Consider the following 18,134-nt stretch of genomic DNA (forward strand, 5'->3'; position numbering starts at 1 on the left):
TCTGAGAGGCTCCCACCACCGCCACTGTGCTCACCAGTTGTGAGCCCAGCTACTGGCTGCGCGGCACTACCCCTGTGGGAGCACACTGACCACCAGGGGGCAGCTCCTGCATTAGAATCTGCTCCCTGGTGGTCAATGTGCATCATAGTGACCGGTGGTTTCGTCGTTTGGTCAATTTGCATATTAGGGTTTTATTAGATAGGATATGCACACATACACACACACATCTATGTATATAAAAGAGTAATATGCAAATCGACCAAATGGCAGAATGACCACTTGACCAGTCTCTATGGGGTGCCCTGACCACCGCTCGGTCCCTCCCCCGAGCCAGCAGGCTCCAATCGCCCCACTGCAAAAAGGGAACCGGGGGTGGATGGTGGTGGGGGGCAGGGCCAGCTGCCAGCAGCCAAGGAAGTTGGCCCTGATCATAGGCCAGGTCTAGGGACCATACCCGCACACATATTTCATGCGCCGGGCCTCTAGTATATCCTATCTAATAAAAGAGAAACATGGTAATTGGTGTACGACTGCTACCCTTCCCATTGGCTAATCAGGGCAATATGCAAATTAACTGTCAGCCAAGATGGCAGCCGGCAGCCAGGCAGCTTGAAACTAACATGAGGCTTGCTTGCTTCAGTGACGGAGGACTCCAACGTTCCCCGCCTGCCGCTGCAGGCCTCTGAGCTGGCAGTTTGAAACATAGTTACAAAAATAGAAGCTAAACAAAACCCCAGAAACCAGCTTTCAGCTAGCCGGGATCTCAGACCTGGAGTTGATACAGAGTTTCGATTGTAGAACCTAAACAAACCAGATACCTGCTTTCAGGAGCGGAACCTAAGAGCTGGAGCCTCAGAGCTAAAGCTGGCTCAGAATAAAAAAAGAAAAAGAAAAAAAGGAGCAGTTGGGAGCTTCAGTCCCAGCCTCAAAACAGCCCTCAGCCCCTCACCCAGACTGGCCAGGCACCCCAGTGGGGACCCCCACCCTGAAGGGTGTGTGACCAGCTGCAAACAGCCATCATCCCCTCATCCAGGCTGGCCAGGCACCCCAGTGTGGACCCCCACCCTGATCCAGGACACCCTTCAGGGCAAACCAGGCAGCCCCCACCCGTGCACCAGGCCTCTATCCTATATAGTAAAAGGGTAATATGCCTCCCAGCACTGGGATCAGCGGAGCCGTGAGGTCTCCCAGCATCGAGATCAGCATGACAGGGGGCAGCACCCAAACCCCCTGATCGCCCTGTGGCTCTGTGTGTGACAGGGGGCGGGGCCACAACCTCCCTATCGGCCCTGCTCTGTTCCTGACAGGGGAAGGCACCCCAACCCCCTGATCGGCCCTGCTCTGTGCCTGATAGGGGGGAGCTCCCCAACCTCCTGATCGCCCTGCGGCTCTGTGTGTGACAGGGTGCAGCGCCCCAACCCCCCCACCCCATGGGCCCTGCTCTGTGTGTGATGGGGTAGAGCCATAACCTCCCCATCGGCCCTGCTCTGAGTGTGAGAGTGGCAGCGCCCCAACCCCCTGATGGGCCCTGCTCTGTGCATGACAGGGGGGAGCTCCCCAACCCCCTAATGGGACCTGCTCTGTGCGTGACAGGGGGGAGCTCCCCAACCCCCTGATCAGCCCGGCTCTGTGCGTGACAGGGGGGAGCTCCCCAACCCCCTGATCGGCCCTGCTCTGTGCATGACAGGGGAGAGCTCCCCAACCCCCTGATGGGCCCTGCTCTGTGCATGTCAGGGGGTGGCACCGCAACCTCCCCATCGACCCTCCCTTGAGTGTGACAGGGGGCGGTGCCCCAATCCCCCAATTGGCCCTACCCTGAGTGTGACTGAGGGTGGCATCACAACCTCCCAATCCACCCTGCTCTGTGCATGACAGGGGGTGGCGCCCCAATTCCCCAATTGGCCCTGCTCTGAGCCCGACCAGGGGCTGCACCTAGGGATTGGGCCTGCCCTCTGCCACCCGGGAGCAGGCCTAAGCCAGCAGGGCGTTATCTCCCGAGGGGTCCCAGACTGCGAGAGGGCAGAGGCCGGGCTGAGGTACCCCCCCCCCTTACCCCCGAGTGCACAAATTTTTGTGCACTGGGCCTCTAGTCCTATATAATAAAGAGGTAATATGCAAATTGACTGTCATGCCCTCACACAAGATGGCCGCCCCCATGTGGTCAAAGATGGCTGCCACAAGATGGCCGGCAGGGGAGGGCAGTTGGGGGCAACCAGGCCAGCAGGGGTGGGCAGTTGAGAGCTACGGGCCTGGAGGGGAGGGAGGGCAGTTGGGGTGACCAGGCCAGCAAGGGAGGGCATTTAGGGGTGACTAGGCCAGCAGGGGAGGGCAGTTGGGTGGACCGGGCCATCAGGGGAGGGCAGTTGGGGGCAATCGGGCCAGCAGGGGAGCAGTTAGGCGTCGATCAGGCTGGCAGGCAGAAGCGACTAGGGGCAATCAGGCAGGCAGGCAGGCAAGTGGTTGGGAGCCAGCAGTTCCAGATTGTGAGAGGGATGTCCAACTGCAGTTGGACATCCCCTGAGGGGTCTCAGATTGGAGAGGGTGCAGGCAGGGCTGAGGGACAACCCCTCCCCAGTGCACAAATTTCATGCACCAGGCCTCTAGTGTGTGTGTGTGTGTGTGTGTGTGTGTGTATGTGTATACACACACACACAGGGATGAGCAAAGGTAGGTTTATAGTTGTTCCTTGTATTATTTATTCATTTGTACTATTATTTATTTTTCCTTCCAACAACTATAAACCTACTTCTGCCTACCTCTGCATATATAGTTTCTTAACTTGGTAGTCACAAATGCTAAGATAAAAATAAGCATTTTGTAACTGATTAATGAAGGAAGAAATTAAAATCAATTGTTGATGTTTTAACCTTGTTTCACAGATGTGCCCTCATCAACCCCCTTCAGTTAATATAAATGATTCCACTCTTTAAAGAGATTGACAGAACAGTCAATCACACATGAACAGCACCTTTTATAATATAGATAGCTCTGCAATAAAGCTTAAACAAAAAGGTCAATTATTTAGTCATCACAATTTTTTTTCTTTTTAAATAATTTTTATTTTTCAATTACAGCTGATGTACAATGTCATAGTAATTTCAGGTATACAACCCCATTTAGACATTTATATAACTTATGAAGTGATCACCTAATAAATTTGGTACCCATCTGACACCATACATTGTTATTACTCTATTATTGACTATATTGCCTATACTGTACTTTACATCCCCATGACTATTCTGTAACTACCAATTTGTACTTCTTAATCCCTACATCTTTTTGCACACATCCACCCAACACCCCTCCCCTCAGGCAAGGATCAGTCCACTCTCCGTGTCTATGAGTCTGTTTCTGTTCTGTTTGCTCATTTATTTTGCTTTTTAGATTCAACATACAAGTGCAATCATCTGGCATTTGTCTTTCTGATTTATTTCACTCAGCACAATGCCCTCTCGGTCCATCCATGTCATTGCAGATGACAAGATTTCATTCTTATTAATGGCTGAGTCATATTTCATTGTATCTCTTCTTTATCCATTCATCTACAATTTGAACTTTTATCTGAGGCAATCCTCTGACTCAGTCTAAGAGAACTGGTTCCCCTTGAGCCTTTAAGGAGAACCAGGGTATTTACATAGCCTCAAGCCACTTACTATTTACTGTCATTGTTTTAACATACGCTCATAAATTCTTTGATACTCTCCCTCTAGTCTAGTAGGTAAAGCTTAATCCCCATCCCTGTGAGTGTGAGTAGCAATTAGTTACTCATCTAATGAACAGACAATGGGAAGTGACTTTACAAAGGAGAAACCTGACAGATACCATCTTAACCAAGTGATCAAAGTTAACATTATTAGTAATGTTGTATTAGTATTATGTGTTCACGGATAAGATCCAACAAGGGAGGCATATCATATCTGCAGTATTCTCCCTTAAAATCCATAGCCTCAGTCCAATCATGAGAAAACATCAGAAAAACCCAAGTTGAGGAACATTCTACAAAATACCTAACCAGTATTCTTCAACAGTGTCAAGTCCAGAACAGACTGAGAAACTACCACAAATTAGAGCAGACTAAGGAAATAAATAAATATTAACACAGTGTCCTGATTTGGAACAGGAAATGGGTATCACCCTAAGTGAAGAGTATAAGGGAATTCTTTGTATCTTTGCAACTCTTCAGGAAAAAATCTAGAAAAGTATTAGAAAATTAAAAAAATAAATAATTGGGCCATAGTATCACTCAGTTAAATGGATACACGTGCAAGATATTTTGTAACTCCACAGCTCTCCTCACTTGTTGAAAATGAAAATGGTGACTGAAAAAATGGCTACTCAGGGAGCAAAATCTGTCATCAAATCAAGTATTATTTTAGTAACTAATTTGCCACGAGACAAATTTTAAAGGAACTGATCAACTTGAATAAAATCTGGATACCTGTGGAGATAATAAAATTCAACATGTTAAACTTTAACAGAAGCTTTAAGAAAATCAAAGGAAATAAATGAAGATAAAGATAAAAGCAGAAGCTCTCCATGCAAACCTCTCTCATGAGTATAAAAGGTCTTTCTGGTAACTCATAAATATAAAAAAAGTATGTAAAAACAGACCCATTTATATAAAAGACTTCCCAATTGATGCAACTCTTGGCGACATAAAAGAAAGATTAAAAGATAAAGGTTGAATACAAAATCTTCAAATGAGAAAAACATTACACAAAGCATTTAAGGCAGCGGTTCTCAACATGTGGGTCGCCAACCTATGGGTCACGATCCCTTTGGGGGTCAAGCGACCCCTTTGGGGGTCAAACGACCCTTTCACAGGGGTCGCCTAAGACCATAGGAAAACGCATATATAATTACATATTGTTTTTGTGATTAATCACTATGCTTTAATTATGTTCAATTTATAACAATGAAAATACATCCTGCATATCAGATATTTACATTACAATTCATAACAGTAGCAAAATTACAGTTATGAAGTAGCAACGAAAATAATTTTATGGCTGGGGGTCACCACAACATGAGGAACTGTATTAAAGGGTTGCAGCATTAGGAAGGTTGAGAACCACTGATTTAAGGGCTCGATATTTTCAGTGTCTGATAGTACTAAATATGCTAAGGTTTACAAAAACACCTGCCCAAAAGCATAAAACCACATGCCTTCAAATACTATTCAAGTAAGATTACTTTGCAAAAAAAAAAAAAAAGCATGAAGAAAGCAAAATAAAGTGTAAGCTAAATTAAGAGCTAAACAAGAAGAAAAACAGAAGTACTATAGATGCTGAAATGAAAACTCTAGAAGAAAAGAGTGGATGTTTACTGAAATTTTGGGTGACTTAGATGATCAGACCTCTAGAGTAGATCCACACTTCCTTTTCTCAAATTGTGGGGAAGTAAAATTAAATGGACTTTACAGGAGAAGACCTGACTTTGGGTGGCGGGCACACTGTGCAATATATAGATCTTATAACATTGAAACCCACACCTGAAACCTATATGTTCATATTGACCAATGTCACCCCAATTAATTTAATAAATATTAATAAAAAGGATAGGCTTTACCAGAGAAACAAACGAGGGGATAATCCTATTTAAAGAAAAAGCTGAAGAAGCACTAGAGAAAGACAAGCCAATAATGGTAACCTACCATTCAGGAACAAAGGAGAGATATGGGACGCCCTAGGAGAGGAAGAAAAAGCGGAACCGGGAAAAATCACAGAGGATCAACAAGAATCCCTAAACAAATGGAAATCAAAAGGTCACAGATGAAAAGGAAAAGGAATTAAAGCTGCCAAGGCTGGGTCTATTAAAGGAAAAGTACAGTCTCAGGGCAAGAGAATGAAAGCTGGTAACCATGATGAACCTGATGAAAACGGTGCAGCTGGACCAGTAACAACAACCAAGAAGAACCTGCCTCAAAACAACAGAAAACACAGAACGGTGCAGACACCAGTAGTTTAGCAAACAAATTTCTACAGATTCAGCTGCTTGCATCTCTGGAGGTCTGAAAAAGAAAAGCCAATTGGGCCCACTTCAACGTCCAGTTGTAAGAAAGGGAAGATTGTTTTGTGTGATTTAACCTATCTTTTTTGTTATTATCCAAATAAAGAATTTTTTAATGTCTAGTTCTGTTTGTGTTATTTCAAATGCCTCAAATGTCAAAGGAAGATTCTTCCATTAGATTGCCTTTGTAAGATGAGGCTATATTAGTAAAACTAATAAAATACATACCATTTAAAAAGAGGAAAAAATGAAATGAATCGATAAGGACAATACCACTATCCTGCTGCTTCATGGGAAGAAAAAGGCCAGAATTTAATTTAAAAGCACAGGCTGCTAGACTGCTATGCTTTCTTTTCCCTTCCAGTCTAATTGCTGGCAAAAGGACACAAAAGTCATTATATTAAAATCCCCCAAAATTAACTTTTCATAAAATTACACTAAAGAAGATACATAAATGAAAATATGGACAGACAACTCTGCTGACCAAACTGTAGTCTAACCATTTCATTTTTATTTGTCCCGCTTAAACACAGCTTATAGACTTGCACATCGTTTTTTTACATGATCATCTTCACTATTGCTCCAGTGCATTTTGCTCATGCAGTAAACATTTTTTAACTCTAGTTATCTGTGACATCTTGAAAGAAAGAAATAAAGCATATGGCATTAATTCAATGATTCATCATTTAAAAAAAAAAAATGAGGGGGGCGGATTGCTTAAAGATCTAACAATTTATGCCTGAATGTGAAATGAGAGTATGATACCATCCTCAAAGCTTGTGAAACATAACACAGAATTGCAAGAATACTGTTTAAAAAGAAAGGCTGAAGGCATCATTATATTTCAGAGACTTACAGAAAGAGTCCTAAAAAAAAAAAAATCTGAAGATTCCCAATCCTACCAGGAAAGGTGTGATTTCAAACTAACTAGCCCCCTTCCTACCTCCTCCACTTAGAAGCGTAAGCTCCCACTGCCATGGCCAGAAATGCAGGCAGAGCAGGCAGCACCTGCATGCTGCCGGCACAAGCTGAAGGATGCTGTAAGGACTACCTCGCCAAAAACACTTCCCACGGTCTGCTGTGGCACTAAAATTCTATCATTTTTATATTTTTTTGTCCTTGTATAGAGAGATACTTAAATAAAATAGGTAATATATACACAATTTAAAGAATTATTGAACAAACAAAAGTAACCATCATCCAGGTCAGAACTAGAATACTGCCAACATCACAGAAAACTCCCCCACCCTCTGGACACCTGCTCTATGCCCCTCCCCAATCACTACCCCTCCTCTCCACTAGGTCACCACAATCCTGATTCTGTAATAACCACTTCCTTGATTTTCATCTTACCATTTAAATAGGCATCTCTAAATAACACAGTTTACTTTTTTCTAAATTTGAACTTATATAGAAAATAGAATCCTACTGAGGAATTGTGGGGGGAATGTGGGTTTCTTCTACTTCACTTTAGGTTCATCCGCTCATCTATGTGTTCACTCCACTGTTCATGGGCATTTGAGTTGCTTCCATCTGTGGCTCTTCTGAAACATGGCTATGAACACTGGTGCAAATGTCTAGAATTTCTCAAAGGGTGGAAAGGCTGGATCTTCAACTTTACTGAAAAATGGCAAACTATTTTCCAAAGTGAATATACCAATATACATATACACTAACAGTGTGTACAACAGAAATTTACTTTTTAAATTTATGAATGGTCTACAAAAATTCATTGTTACAATGGCAATCCTACTGGAAGAAAACAACACGTTAAACTAGATGTACTCTCAGCAAAAGGTCTGCCTTCTAAAACAACATTTGAGAATTGCACAGAGGTGTGTGCCCAACACAGCTAATTCTAGAATAAAAAATAAAATATAAAGCACAGTTCAAAGCGCAGAGCCCTTGTCTGAGAGACCAAGTCTGAATTACACATCTGCCACATGGCAGACACGGAGAATGAGGAGAAAAACAGAGGAACAACTACAGGTGGCAAAATGGGAGAAAGAGGAAAAGACTTTTTATGAATTACCCTAAGACCACCAACTTTTAAATGCTCAGAGACTCAGACCACCAACACTGGTTAGTCGATAAATACCCTCAATAATCAGTTCTATTATACCCAAGAAGAACTTTTAATTTCTCAGAAAAATGAGGATATGTAAATTCTACTGGCAACCATTGCTATATGTCTAACATTCAAGGGGGAAAATGACTTTATTTGACTTTACTGAATAGTTAATTAAGTTATCAACAAAAAAATTTAGATAAATACTGAATCTAGGCACCATAGTTACATTCAAAGCAGAACTAAAATTAATGGTGAATTTCAGATAACATGCTGACATTATCAAATCAAGCACTTATTTCTTTCTATTCTTGCATTTCCTAGTGAGAGAAATAGTATTGCCTAAAGTTAGACAGAAACATGATAGAATAGCATTCAAATCCAGACTTTTGTTCAGCTTAGAGGCCTGTGATCCTTATATTAAACCATACTGACTAAGGAAAGACCATAACATCATAGCTGAACTTGAATGTCTAATATTAAAAATCAAAATGTTCAATGTTGATAAGTTACTTCCAATTTTACTGGTTACTTTTGTACTTAGTAAAGAAATTATATGCTGTGCTGAGTCTCTTCTATTTGCTACTTTAGTTTCACCACCTAACCTTCTCCTTCCTGTTCTGCCTTAGGAGTTGATCTATATGGATGACAGTAACAGGCCTCCCTTGCCTTCTGGCCTCCAGCAGGCTAAGCTTATGGGAAGCCCTGGCAAGAGACTAGAGGAGACAGAGTTAAAAACCAGAGTATTTATTCCCCTGTCTTTCTCCCTGTGGAGTCACCTTCACTGGCTAGATCTCTTGACCAAAGGTGATTTATCCTCTCACAGTAAACTGCTCTCCATGAATCTCCTTCCGAGTTCCGGGAGCGAGGGGTGGTAACACCTCTGCTGTTACCTGCCCTCTCCATACTGTACTATCTCTGTGCTTTCCCTACATCCTACCCACATCTTTGTAAATCAGGGGTGGAGAACCTTTTTTCTGCCAAGGGTCATTTGGATATTTATAACATCATTCTCTTAATATGAATTTATGTGCAAAACTGAGCACTTCCAACAGTTTTATCTATATCAAATAATGGCAACCCCCTGCTGTTTAGGCCAAAAACTTGGTGTCATACCTGTGCATAGTTTTATTTTATTCTCCACAGTCGCAAGACCTACATGCAATTCCCTCTAAATAGATCCAGCACCCAACCATGTTTCACCACCTCTACTGCTATCACCCTGGCCACAGCCAACATCAACGCTTGTCTGGATTGTTGCATTGGCCCAACTGGTCTACCTGCTCCCTCCCTCACTGGTCTTCAGGTAACTCCAACACAGCAGCCAGAGTGATCCTGTTAAAATATGAATTAGCTATACTACTCTTCTCTTCAAAACCCTCCAGTGGCTGCTCATCTCAGGGACTCAAAGCCTTTGAACTTGCCTGAAACACTTCCCACAGATCCTCAATGCCTGCTCCCTCACCTTCCTCAAGTCTTTATTCAAAATGTCACCTTCTCAGAAAGACCTACTCTGTTCACCCTTTCTAAAACTGTAACAGCCCCTCCCCACTTTATTTCTATCCTAAACAATTATCACCATTTAAGATCTTATATACTCTCCTTTTATTTTCCTTACTGTGTCTTCCAACCCCTAGAATGTTAACTCAGTGTGGCAGGTGTTTTGTCTGCTCTGTGCACTGCTGTATACTTGGCTTTTAAAACAGTATCTGGAAAGAGTGGGGGCTCAAATAATTATTAAACAGACCACAACTAGATACCATTCAACCAGCTGGCCACAGTGAAAACTTCTAACAGTGCTACATATTGGCAAAGACAGTGAACACTAGGAATTGTAGCTCGTCTCCACATTGGAGAGCAATTTGGCGATATCTAGAAAGTTTATGATGTGCACATCCAACAAACCAGTGAGATGTTTTCCTGGGTTGTTGTGTTGATTTATACAAACGAGGGCAGAATCATTCCAAGGAGTATGGTCAGCCTATCTTGAGGATATTCTTAATATTTTATGACCACAGAATGAACTCCACCTCTCAAAAGTAAACCAATACAGCCCACTCCAACATATATGAAGACAGCAGGACAGTTCTTCCCAGGCTTATGGTATGTTACAAGAAAATAATAAATTAGTAGCAGAGGAAGGAAGAAATGTAAGCACATATCAAAAGATGTGACAGTTGCGATCTCCCAAAAACCAATCATAGATAAGCCACTTAAGAAATCAGTAAGCAAAGAGACTACAAATATATATGTGTGTGTGTGTGTGCGTGTGTGTGTGTATGTATGTATGTATTTTTACACATATATATACCTGACACTCAAACCATGCCAGGTTTAAATTATAAATAAATGCTAAAATAAATAACCAAAACCATAAGCCAATGTGCATAACTGCTGCATTAGACTAGAATTCTGAATCGCCTTCAAACATTTACGCAGTATTCTTTTTTTTTTTTTTTTCAGTTATAGTTGACATTCAAAACTATGGAACGCTTCACGAATTTTCATGTCATCCTTGCCCAGAGGCCATGCTAATCTCTGTATCGTTCCAATTCTGGTACATGTGCTGCCCAAGAGAACAGTCTGCAGTATCTTTTAGTGCCAGATACTGTCGTGGAAACTGACTGTACAATTGATTCCATTAAATCCACAGGTAGTCCACATGATAATTTGATTGCACTACCTCAATTTTCCCGAAAATCTTTAAGTAGAACAACTGATAAAAATTGAAGCTAACCAGCACACACTTCACATTTCTCCAACCTTGAATAAAAGTGCTTTTAGACCCATAATTGGCCAAAATGCAGATAACAAGAGAAAAATACTCATCTGAGTGGCAAAAAGATGAGTCACCAGGCCCTGAACAGTCAATGAGTTGGATGCCATCAGCAAACCTCTACCTAAGGTGGTTACACTGTGTGCCCCATACAAATAATGACACCAGACTGAGCCCGCTCTTCTGACTCACACTAATACTCACTCCACTTACCTCTTCCTTTCCAACTAATATGCTGAGAGAGAACTCATTACTTTATAACTCTTAGTCTGGTACAGGCACTCAAAAAATACAGGCAGACCGGAAAAAAAAGAACTCCAAAGCAACATAAAGGTTGGGGGGTAGGGAATACAAAACAAACTGAAAATATGATTTTCATATTATTTCACTGCTTCCCACATCTTAATCCTTTAAATTTTTTTTAACCTGGCAATATTTTTATTGAGGTAATTATAGATTCACATCTATAATAATAAAAGCATAATATGCTAATTAGACCAGACGATCTTCCAGACGAAGCTGGGGTTGCAAGGGAAGCCCGGGTCCCAGGTGCCAGAGGGAAGCCAGAGCCGGCAGCCAGGGGAAGGAAGGCCTACTCTTACACGAATTTCGTGAATCAGGCCTCTAGTACAGTTACAAGAAATAATACAGAGAAATCTCATACGCTTGGCCCAGTTTCCTCCAATGATAACATTTTGTAAAACTACAGTATACTATCACATCCAGGATATGGACATGACACTGGCAGAATCCACCAATCTTATTCAGACTTACCCTGGTTCATTTGCCCTCACTTGGGCGTGTGTGCATGCATGTGTGTGTGTGTATGTGTGTGTGTAAGTTCTACATCATTTTATCACTTGCACAGATGGAGCACCACAAGGCTCCATCATACTGCCCTTTTATAACCACATCCACCTCCCACCCTCCCATCCCTAACACCTGAAAACCACTAGTCTGTCCTCCATTCATCCTTCAATTTCTTATGTCCCATCCTACAGGGAGTAGCCATCTATAAAACCAGCCCTGCCCCATTTTCTCCTATAACTACCCTCCAGTTCCACATCGATGAGAGTCAACCTTAAAAACATAGCTGGCCATAGGAGAAATGAGATTTTTACCCTATTGAAAGAGAAGACTGTCCAAAGCAAAAAAGAAAAGTTTTGGTATTCAGGTGTATATGTCTCCAATATGTGCATATCCACTAACATGCATATTTCTGGCTATAAAATAAGGGGGAAAATATCATATATTCTAGAAACTCTATAAAGCTTTTTATAAACATAAGTACCAATTCCTCTGAAATCAAAGAAAATCCTGCTCTTTCTCAGACTGCCCATTTGAGAGGAGCATGGTTCAGCATTTTTCATTTCTATGAAGACTATTATCCACTTCAACAGCAACTTAAGTCATTTATATCAGCACATTTATATCAGCATATATTACACTTAGAGAAACACCATTCATTCTTTCCTTGCAAGCCATTAGACACACTGTCCTTTACCTGGATTTAAAAATCCAAGAGACAAACGATGAATTGCCAACTCCTAAGATGCAATTTAAAAAGGAACATCAATGTCGCTGCCACATTCATAGCACAACCAGTGTGTGAGTGATTGGAATTCATACCTGCAGAGCTGAGGAGAACACTGAAGTCCGTCCCCCTCTGCGATTCTCCACTTTCATTATCGACTTCTTTTTCAGTATCTTGATATCGATCCCAGTTAGAGACTATCTTTCTCTTCGAATAATTTCCCTGTTCATCATTCTCTTCTCCATAGGTCTCTGCATCACTGCCATCTTCAACCTGCAATCATTGGAGAAAATCAATACATAGTCAATGTAAATCTTGACTTCAGTAGCCTCAGCAGGAGTACAAGGTATCACATTAGAGAGCACACTTACTGACTGAGCTCTCTAAGGATAGTAATATTTCAAGATAATCCCATTACACCAGAGTATACTTTCAGGGTAAATTTTCACTTAGCTTTGAAAAGAAAATCTGGCGAGTTCCTACCTTAAAATTTGTGTGACTGATATCTCTCAAGTCCACCCCAGTGTATCGCATTTCAATAGCTGTTTCCTCTTACTGAAATAATCAAGGCTGTAAGAGTGTTAGACTCAAAGTACTTCAGGATAGAATGGACCCTTTCAATTTACAGATTTTACAAGCATTCCATAAATATGTTATATTGTAAACTTTAAATGGGAACCCTGCTCAGATGCATTCTACAGAACAGTTTCCTGTCTTAGGCATTCAAAGGTTGAGAGAGCATGCAGAATGTGAGAAATTATTAAAATTAAGGGCCTAGTTTCTTCAGTAAATAAATCGAAAGGGAAAAAATGGTGGAGGAGAAGGAACATAACCAGTTGTGATGTCGGGAACTTATTTGTACTCTGATTCAAACAATATAATTAGAGAAAATCACTTATGAGACAAGTGAAGAAAAGTGAGCAATGACTGAATATTTGACTATAATAAGGATGTTATCTCATTCATATATTGTTTAGTATTGTGTGTTATGTTTTTACCTTTCATAAATAAATAGTGAACTATTTATGAATGAAAAGATATGATGTGGGATTTGCTTCAAAAGATGGGTGGAAAGGAATGGTGGGTACAGATTAAATAAACTGGGCATAACTCATCATTGCTGAAGCCAGATGATGGGAACATAAAAATTCATTATGTTATTCTATCTACTTTTGTATGTGTTTAATATTTTCATAATAAAAAATAAAGAAAAGAGAGATGCATATAGAATCTAAAGACCAGTTCAAAAAAGTATCCTAAAAATTATAAAATCTTATCAAGAAAAAAACTTGTGAAATATACTAAAACAAACCATCTGTACAGGATGGGTAAATATGTATTTTTTAAAAATAAGTTTGTTTCAACACAGAAACAGGACATGCAAAAACTTAGGAGGGGAAAACAAGCAAAAAATAATATATGAAAACCCATCATCCCATCCCCTGAAAGTACCACTACTAACACTTCATTGCATGCACTTCCAGATTTTTTTCTGTCTATATGTTTTTCTATCTATATACTATTTTTTGGTAACCAGATTTTTCTCATCAATATTTTGAAAAGGAAATCTGGTGAGTTCCGACCTCTCCATTTCAGTAAATTTTATTTCATATGACATCTAGATTATTTCCAAATTTCCCTAACCCCCAAAATTCCTTTACAGCTGACTTACCCAAGTCAGTATCCTATTAAAGACCATGCACTGTATCGAACTGTTTTTCTCTTAAGTCTCTTTGAATAGAGCACACATCTATTTTTATGATATTGATTTACTGAGTGCAGAAGGACTCATCTTCTATCTGACTGCTTCCCTACAGTGCTTGCTTGTAGATTACTAGTAGTTTCTAGGAATATCAAATTTTAAAAATCTAACTGGAGTCATGCTAAAGTGTTTTTTTGGCTAAAATACATCATAGATGGTGCTCTGAACTTTATATAACAGCACATCAAATGACACACGATAAAAGGCTAAGCCAACATAAGAACTGCTAAGATTAACCAATGAGTTTGGGTAATGAAGACTCACCCACCCACCATGTTTTCACCCTTGCATCTAGGAATTTCTCTGTGTGGTGTTATTTAGTTCCACTAAAATTTCTAGTTACCCATCAACCATTCACCTAACACCATGGTCGGCAAACTGCGGCTCGCGAGCCACATGCGGCTCTTTGGCCCCTTGAGTGTGGCTCTTCCTAAGCCTTAGGAGTACCCTAATTAAGTTAATAACAATGTACCTACCTATATAGTTTAAGTTTAAAAAATTTGGCTCTCAAAAGAAATTTCAATCATTGTACTGTTGATATTTGGCTCTGTTGACTAACAAGTTTGCCGACCACTGACCTAACAGATTTAATGTTAGTCAGTAATCCTCACTTCAAATTGCATACGTTTTCATGAAACACTGAAATAACTGAGCTTCCATGAGCACTCTCAGCCCTCAAATACCATCATACGCTTTCTTGATAGCACAAAAACAAAAATAGCAACCTACATTATAACCTAGGCATTGCAAAGATCGCCTGAACCCTAGAGCTTTCCTGCTATTACTAAAAGTTTCTCAGAAAGAAAAGATGCTAGCAGATGAAAGGCATGTGACTGAATGAGATATGCTATATAAATAACAAATACCAGGGACATTCTAAAGAAAATAGCTTTGCAGCTAATAAGAATTTGGGGCTAGAACTAGAGCTGAAAATACTAGAAAGGTCTAATCTGAGAAAATAAAAAAAATAAAAAACAAAAAGAAAATCCAATATTCTTTTGTTGGCCCACTGGGTAATCAGAGTTCAGAGACTTCCCCAGTTAATACAAAACTTCTGAACACAGCTGTAACACATGGCAAAAGTGTAAACCTGGACAAAGTAATTAGCTTGATATGAAAGAGGGCTATGATCTGAAACACCGAGGAATTATGAACTCAATGAGACAAGCACTGACATGGGAGGGAGGAGACCTAGACAGAATTAATGGCCCTGCCATCATCATCACTTAATATTAACCAAATATTTATAATAGACTGGACTTCACAGAACTAAATAACTCACTAATCCCCAACTTAGAAAAAGCACTGACAAGGATCTCATTACCCCCACCAACTGCCATAACAAGGACAGTTGTCATTAGCCTCCATCACAGAGGGTGGGAGGAAGTAATGAAGGTTAGAAGACACTTGATGTAACTTAGAAAAAGGTGTATCTTAAAAACGTCTAAAGATTTTACATTTGGTTCATTTTGCAAAGATCTGAGATGAAATACTGATGAATGTAATGTGAAAACTATAAATATACAGACAGCATTATGATGTTAACATCATCATTCCGAAATGTGTCTGGTATACACTAAAAACTATTAAGACATTGATGAAAGAAATTAAAGAAGACACAATGGAAAGATAGTCTGTGCTCATGGTCTGGAAGAAGTAATATCGTTAAAATGTCCATATTACCCAAAGCAATCTACAGATTCAATGTAATCTCCCTCAAAATTCCAAAGGCATTTTTCACAGAAATAGAACAAACAATCTTAAAATTTGTATGGAACCACAAAAGACCTCAAATAGCCAAAACAATCTGAGAAAGGAAAACATCAGACTCTATTACAAAGCTATTGTAATCAAACAGTACAGTACTGACATAAAAACACACTTATGGTCAACTAATTTTTGAAAAAGGAGCCAAGACGAAACCAAGATGGCGGCATAGGTAAACACCGGAAACTGCTGCCTCCCACAACTCTTCAAAAATACAACTAAAAGACAAAACGGACATCATCCAGAACCACAGGAAGGCTGGCTGAGTGGAAATTCTACAACTAGAAGGAAAGAGAAAAGCACACTGAGACTCAGAGGAGGGGTGGTGTGGAAGTAAATGTGCAGAGGTACGGAGTCGCACGCAGAAAGGGCTGGCAACTGAGGACACGGTTGTCTTTTTCAATCGGGAGGGAGTCTCAAGCTCCCGACTGCTCTGAACTCCAGTTCAGGGTGAGTCTCTGGGGACCCAGACTCAAACGGGGAGAAACTGGACTGTCTAGCATTGGGCGGAACTCGAGGGCAGCTTTCTCTCAGAGGTGCTTGCAGCGATTACCATAGAACAGTGAGACCTGGGGCCTCTTACGGTAGGACTGAAGATCATCCATAGCTGCTTGCTCCACCCTGTTGATTACCTGAGACCACACCCCACCCAAGCTGTGCGCAGAGGCTTTTGCATATGAAAAGCCTGACCCTTTGCAATCTGAAAATTACCTAACAAACTGCAGCTGGGTCAGAGAGACCCAGAACATCCAAAAGAAGGCCCAAGGCCCCATAGCAGCTTGCATTGCTTCACAGCTGGGCCTCATCTGGGCACCTCCAAACCCCAAACAAAGAAGAGGAATCTGCAGATCTCTCCACAGCTCCTGCTGAGTAGCCTCAGGCAGAGGCTAAATTAGCACCTCCTTAGAGATCCAAGAGCCAGTGTACCCAGTGGTCAGAGTGGGACCATCCAGATTACAACTCCTCAGATCCATAAAGGACAGACTCAGGGGGCAGACTCAGAGAGCACCAAAGCCCCACTGAAGCAAGTCTTGCCTCAGAAGGGTGTCTCCAGCACAGAAGTTCTCCCACTGTAGACACAGCTGATTCTCACAGACAATTGGCCTGGAGGTCAATTCCTCCAGTGATACCTACAACAATCAAGGCTTAACTACAACAAGACTGTGCACAAAGCCCACAAGGGGGTGCACCAAGAGTGTCCACCCCAGGTAATTGGGGAGGCTGAGTCACTGGGCCCTATAGGACACCTAGCACAGAAAGTCATTCTATCAACACAGGGAAGCATAAAAAATGCAGAGACAAAGAAACAGGTCACAAATGACAGGAATGGAGGAAAGCAAACTACTGGAAATAGAGTTCAAAACCACACTTATAAGGTTTTTCAAGAATTTTCTAGAAACCACTGATAAACTTAGTGAGACCCTCAAGAAATGTAGTGAGACCCTCGAGGTTATGAAAAAGGACCAACTAGAAATTAAGCATACACTGACTGAAATAAAGAATATTATACAGACCCCCAACAGCAGACTAGAGGATCACAAGAATCAAGTCAAAGATTTGAAATACGAAGAAGCAAAAAACACCCAGCCAGAAAAACAAAAAGAAAAAAGAATCCAAAAATATGAAGATAGTGTAAGGAGCCTCCGGGACAACTTCAAGCGTACCAACATCTGAATTATGGGGGTGCCAGAAGAAGAGAGAGAGCAAGATATTGAAAACCTATTTGGAGAAATAATGACAGAAAACTTCCCCTACATGGCGAAAAAAATAGACTTACTAGTCCAGGAAGCACAGAGAACCCCAAACAAAAGGAATCCAAAGAGGACCACACCAAGACACATCATAATTAAAATGCCAAGAGCAAAAGACAAAGAGAGAATCTTAAAAGCAGCAAGAGAAAAACAGTCAGTTACCTACAAGGGAGTACCCATACGACTGTCAGCTGATTTCTCAACAGAAACTATGCAGGCCAGAAGGGAGTGACAAGAAATATTCAAAGTGATGAATATCAAGAACCTACAACCAAGATTACTTTATCCAGCAAAACTATCATTCAGAATTGAAGGTCAGATAAAGAGCTTCACAGATAAGGAAAAGCTAAAGGAGTTCATCACCACCAAACCAGTATTATATGAAATGCTGAAAGGTATCCTTTAAGAAGAGGAAGAAGAAGAAAAAGGTAAAGATACAAATTATGAACAACAAATAAACATCT

General features: G+C 41.0%; 1 protein-coding gene across 1 annotated transcript in view; it reads right to left on the reverse strand.

The window, feature by feature from the left end:
• Window positions 1-18,134, reverse strand: part of AVEN (apoptosis and caspase activation inhibitor) — a 172,599-nt gene that overhangs the window by 108,555 nt on the left and 45,910 nt on the right. Inside the window, exon 2 of the mRNA XM_081108016.1 lies at window positions 12,486-12,663. Within this exon, the coding sequence (XP_080964142.1) occupies window positions 12,486-12,663 (178 nt within the window). The remainder of the gene's footprint in view (window positions 1-12,485; window positions 12,664-18,134) is intronic.

Source organism: Myotis nattereri (assembly GCF_964212035.1).
Source record: "Myotis nattereri genome assembly, chromosome: 1".
Lineage (NCBI taxonomy): Eukaryota > Metazoa > Chordata > Mammalia > Chiroptera > Vespertilionidae > Myotis > Myotis nattereri.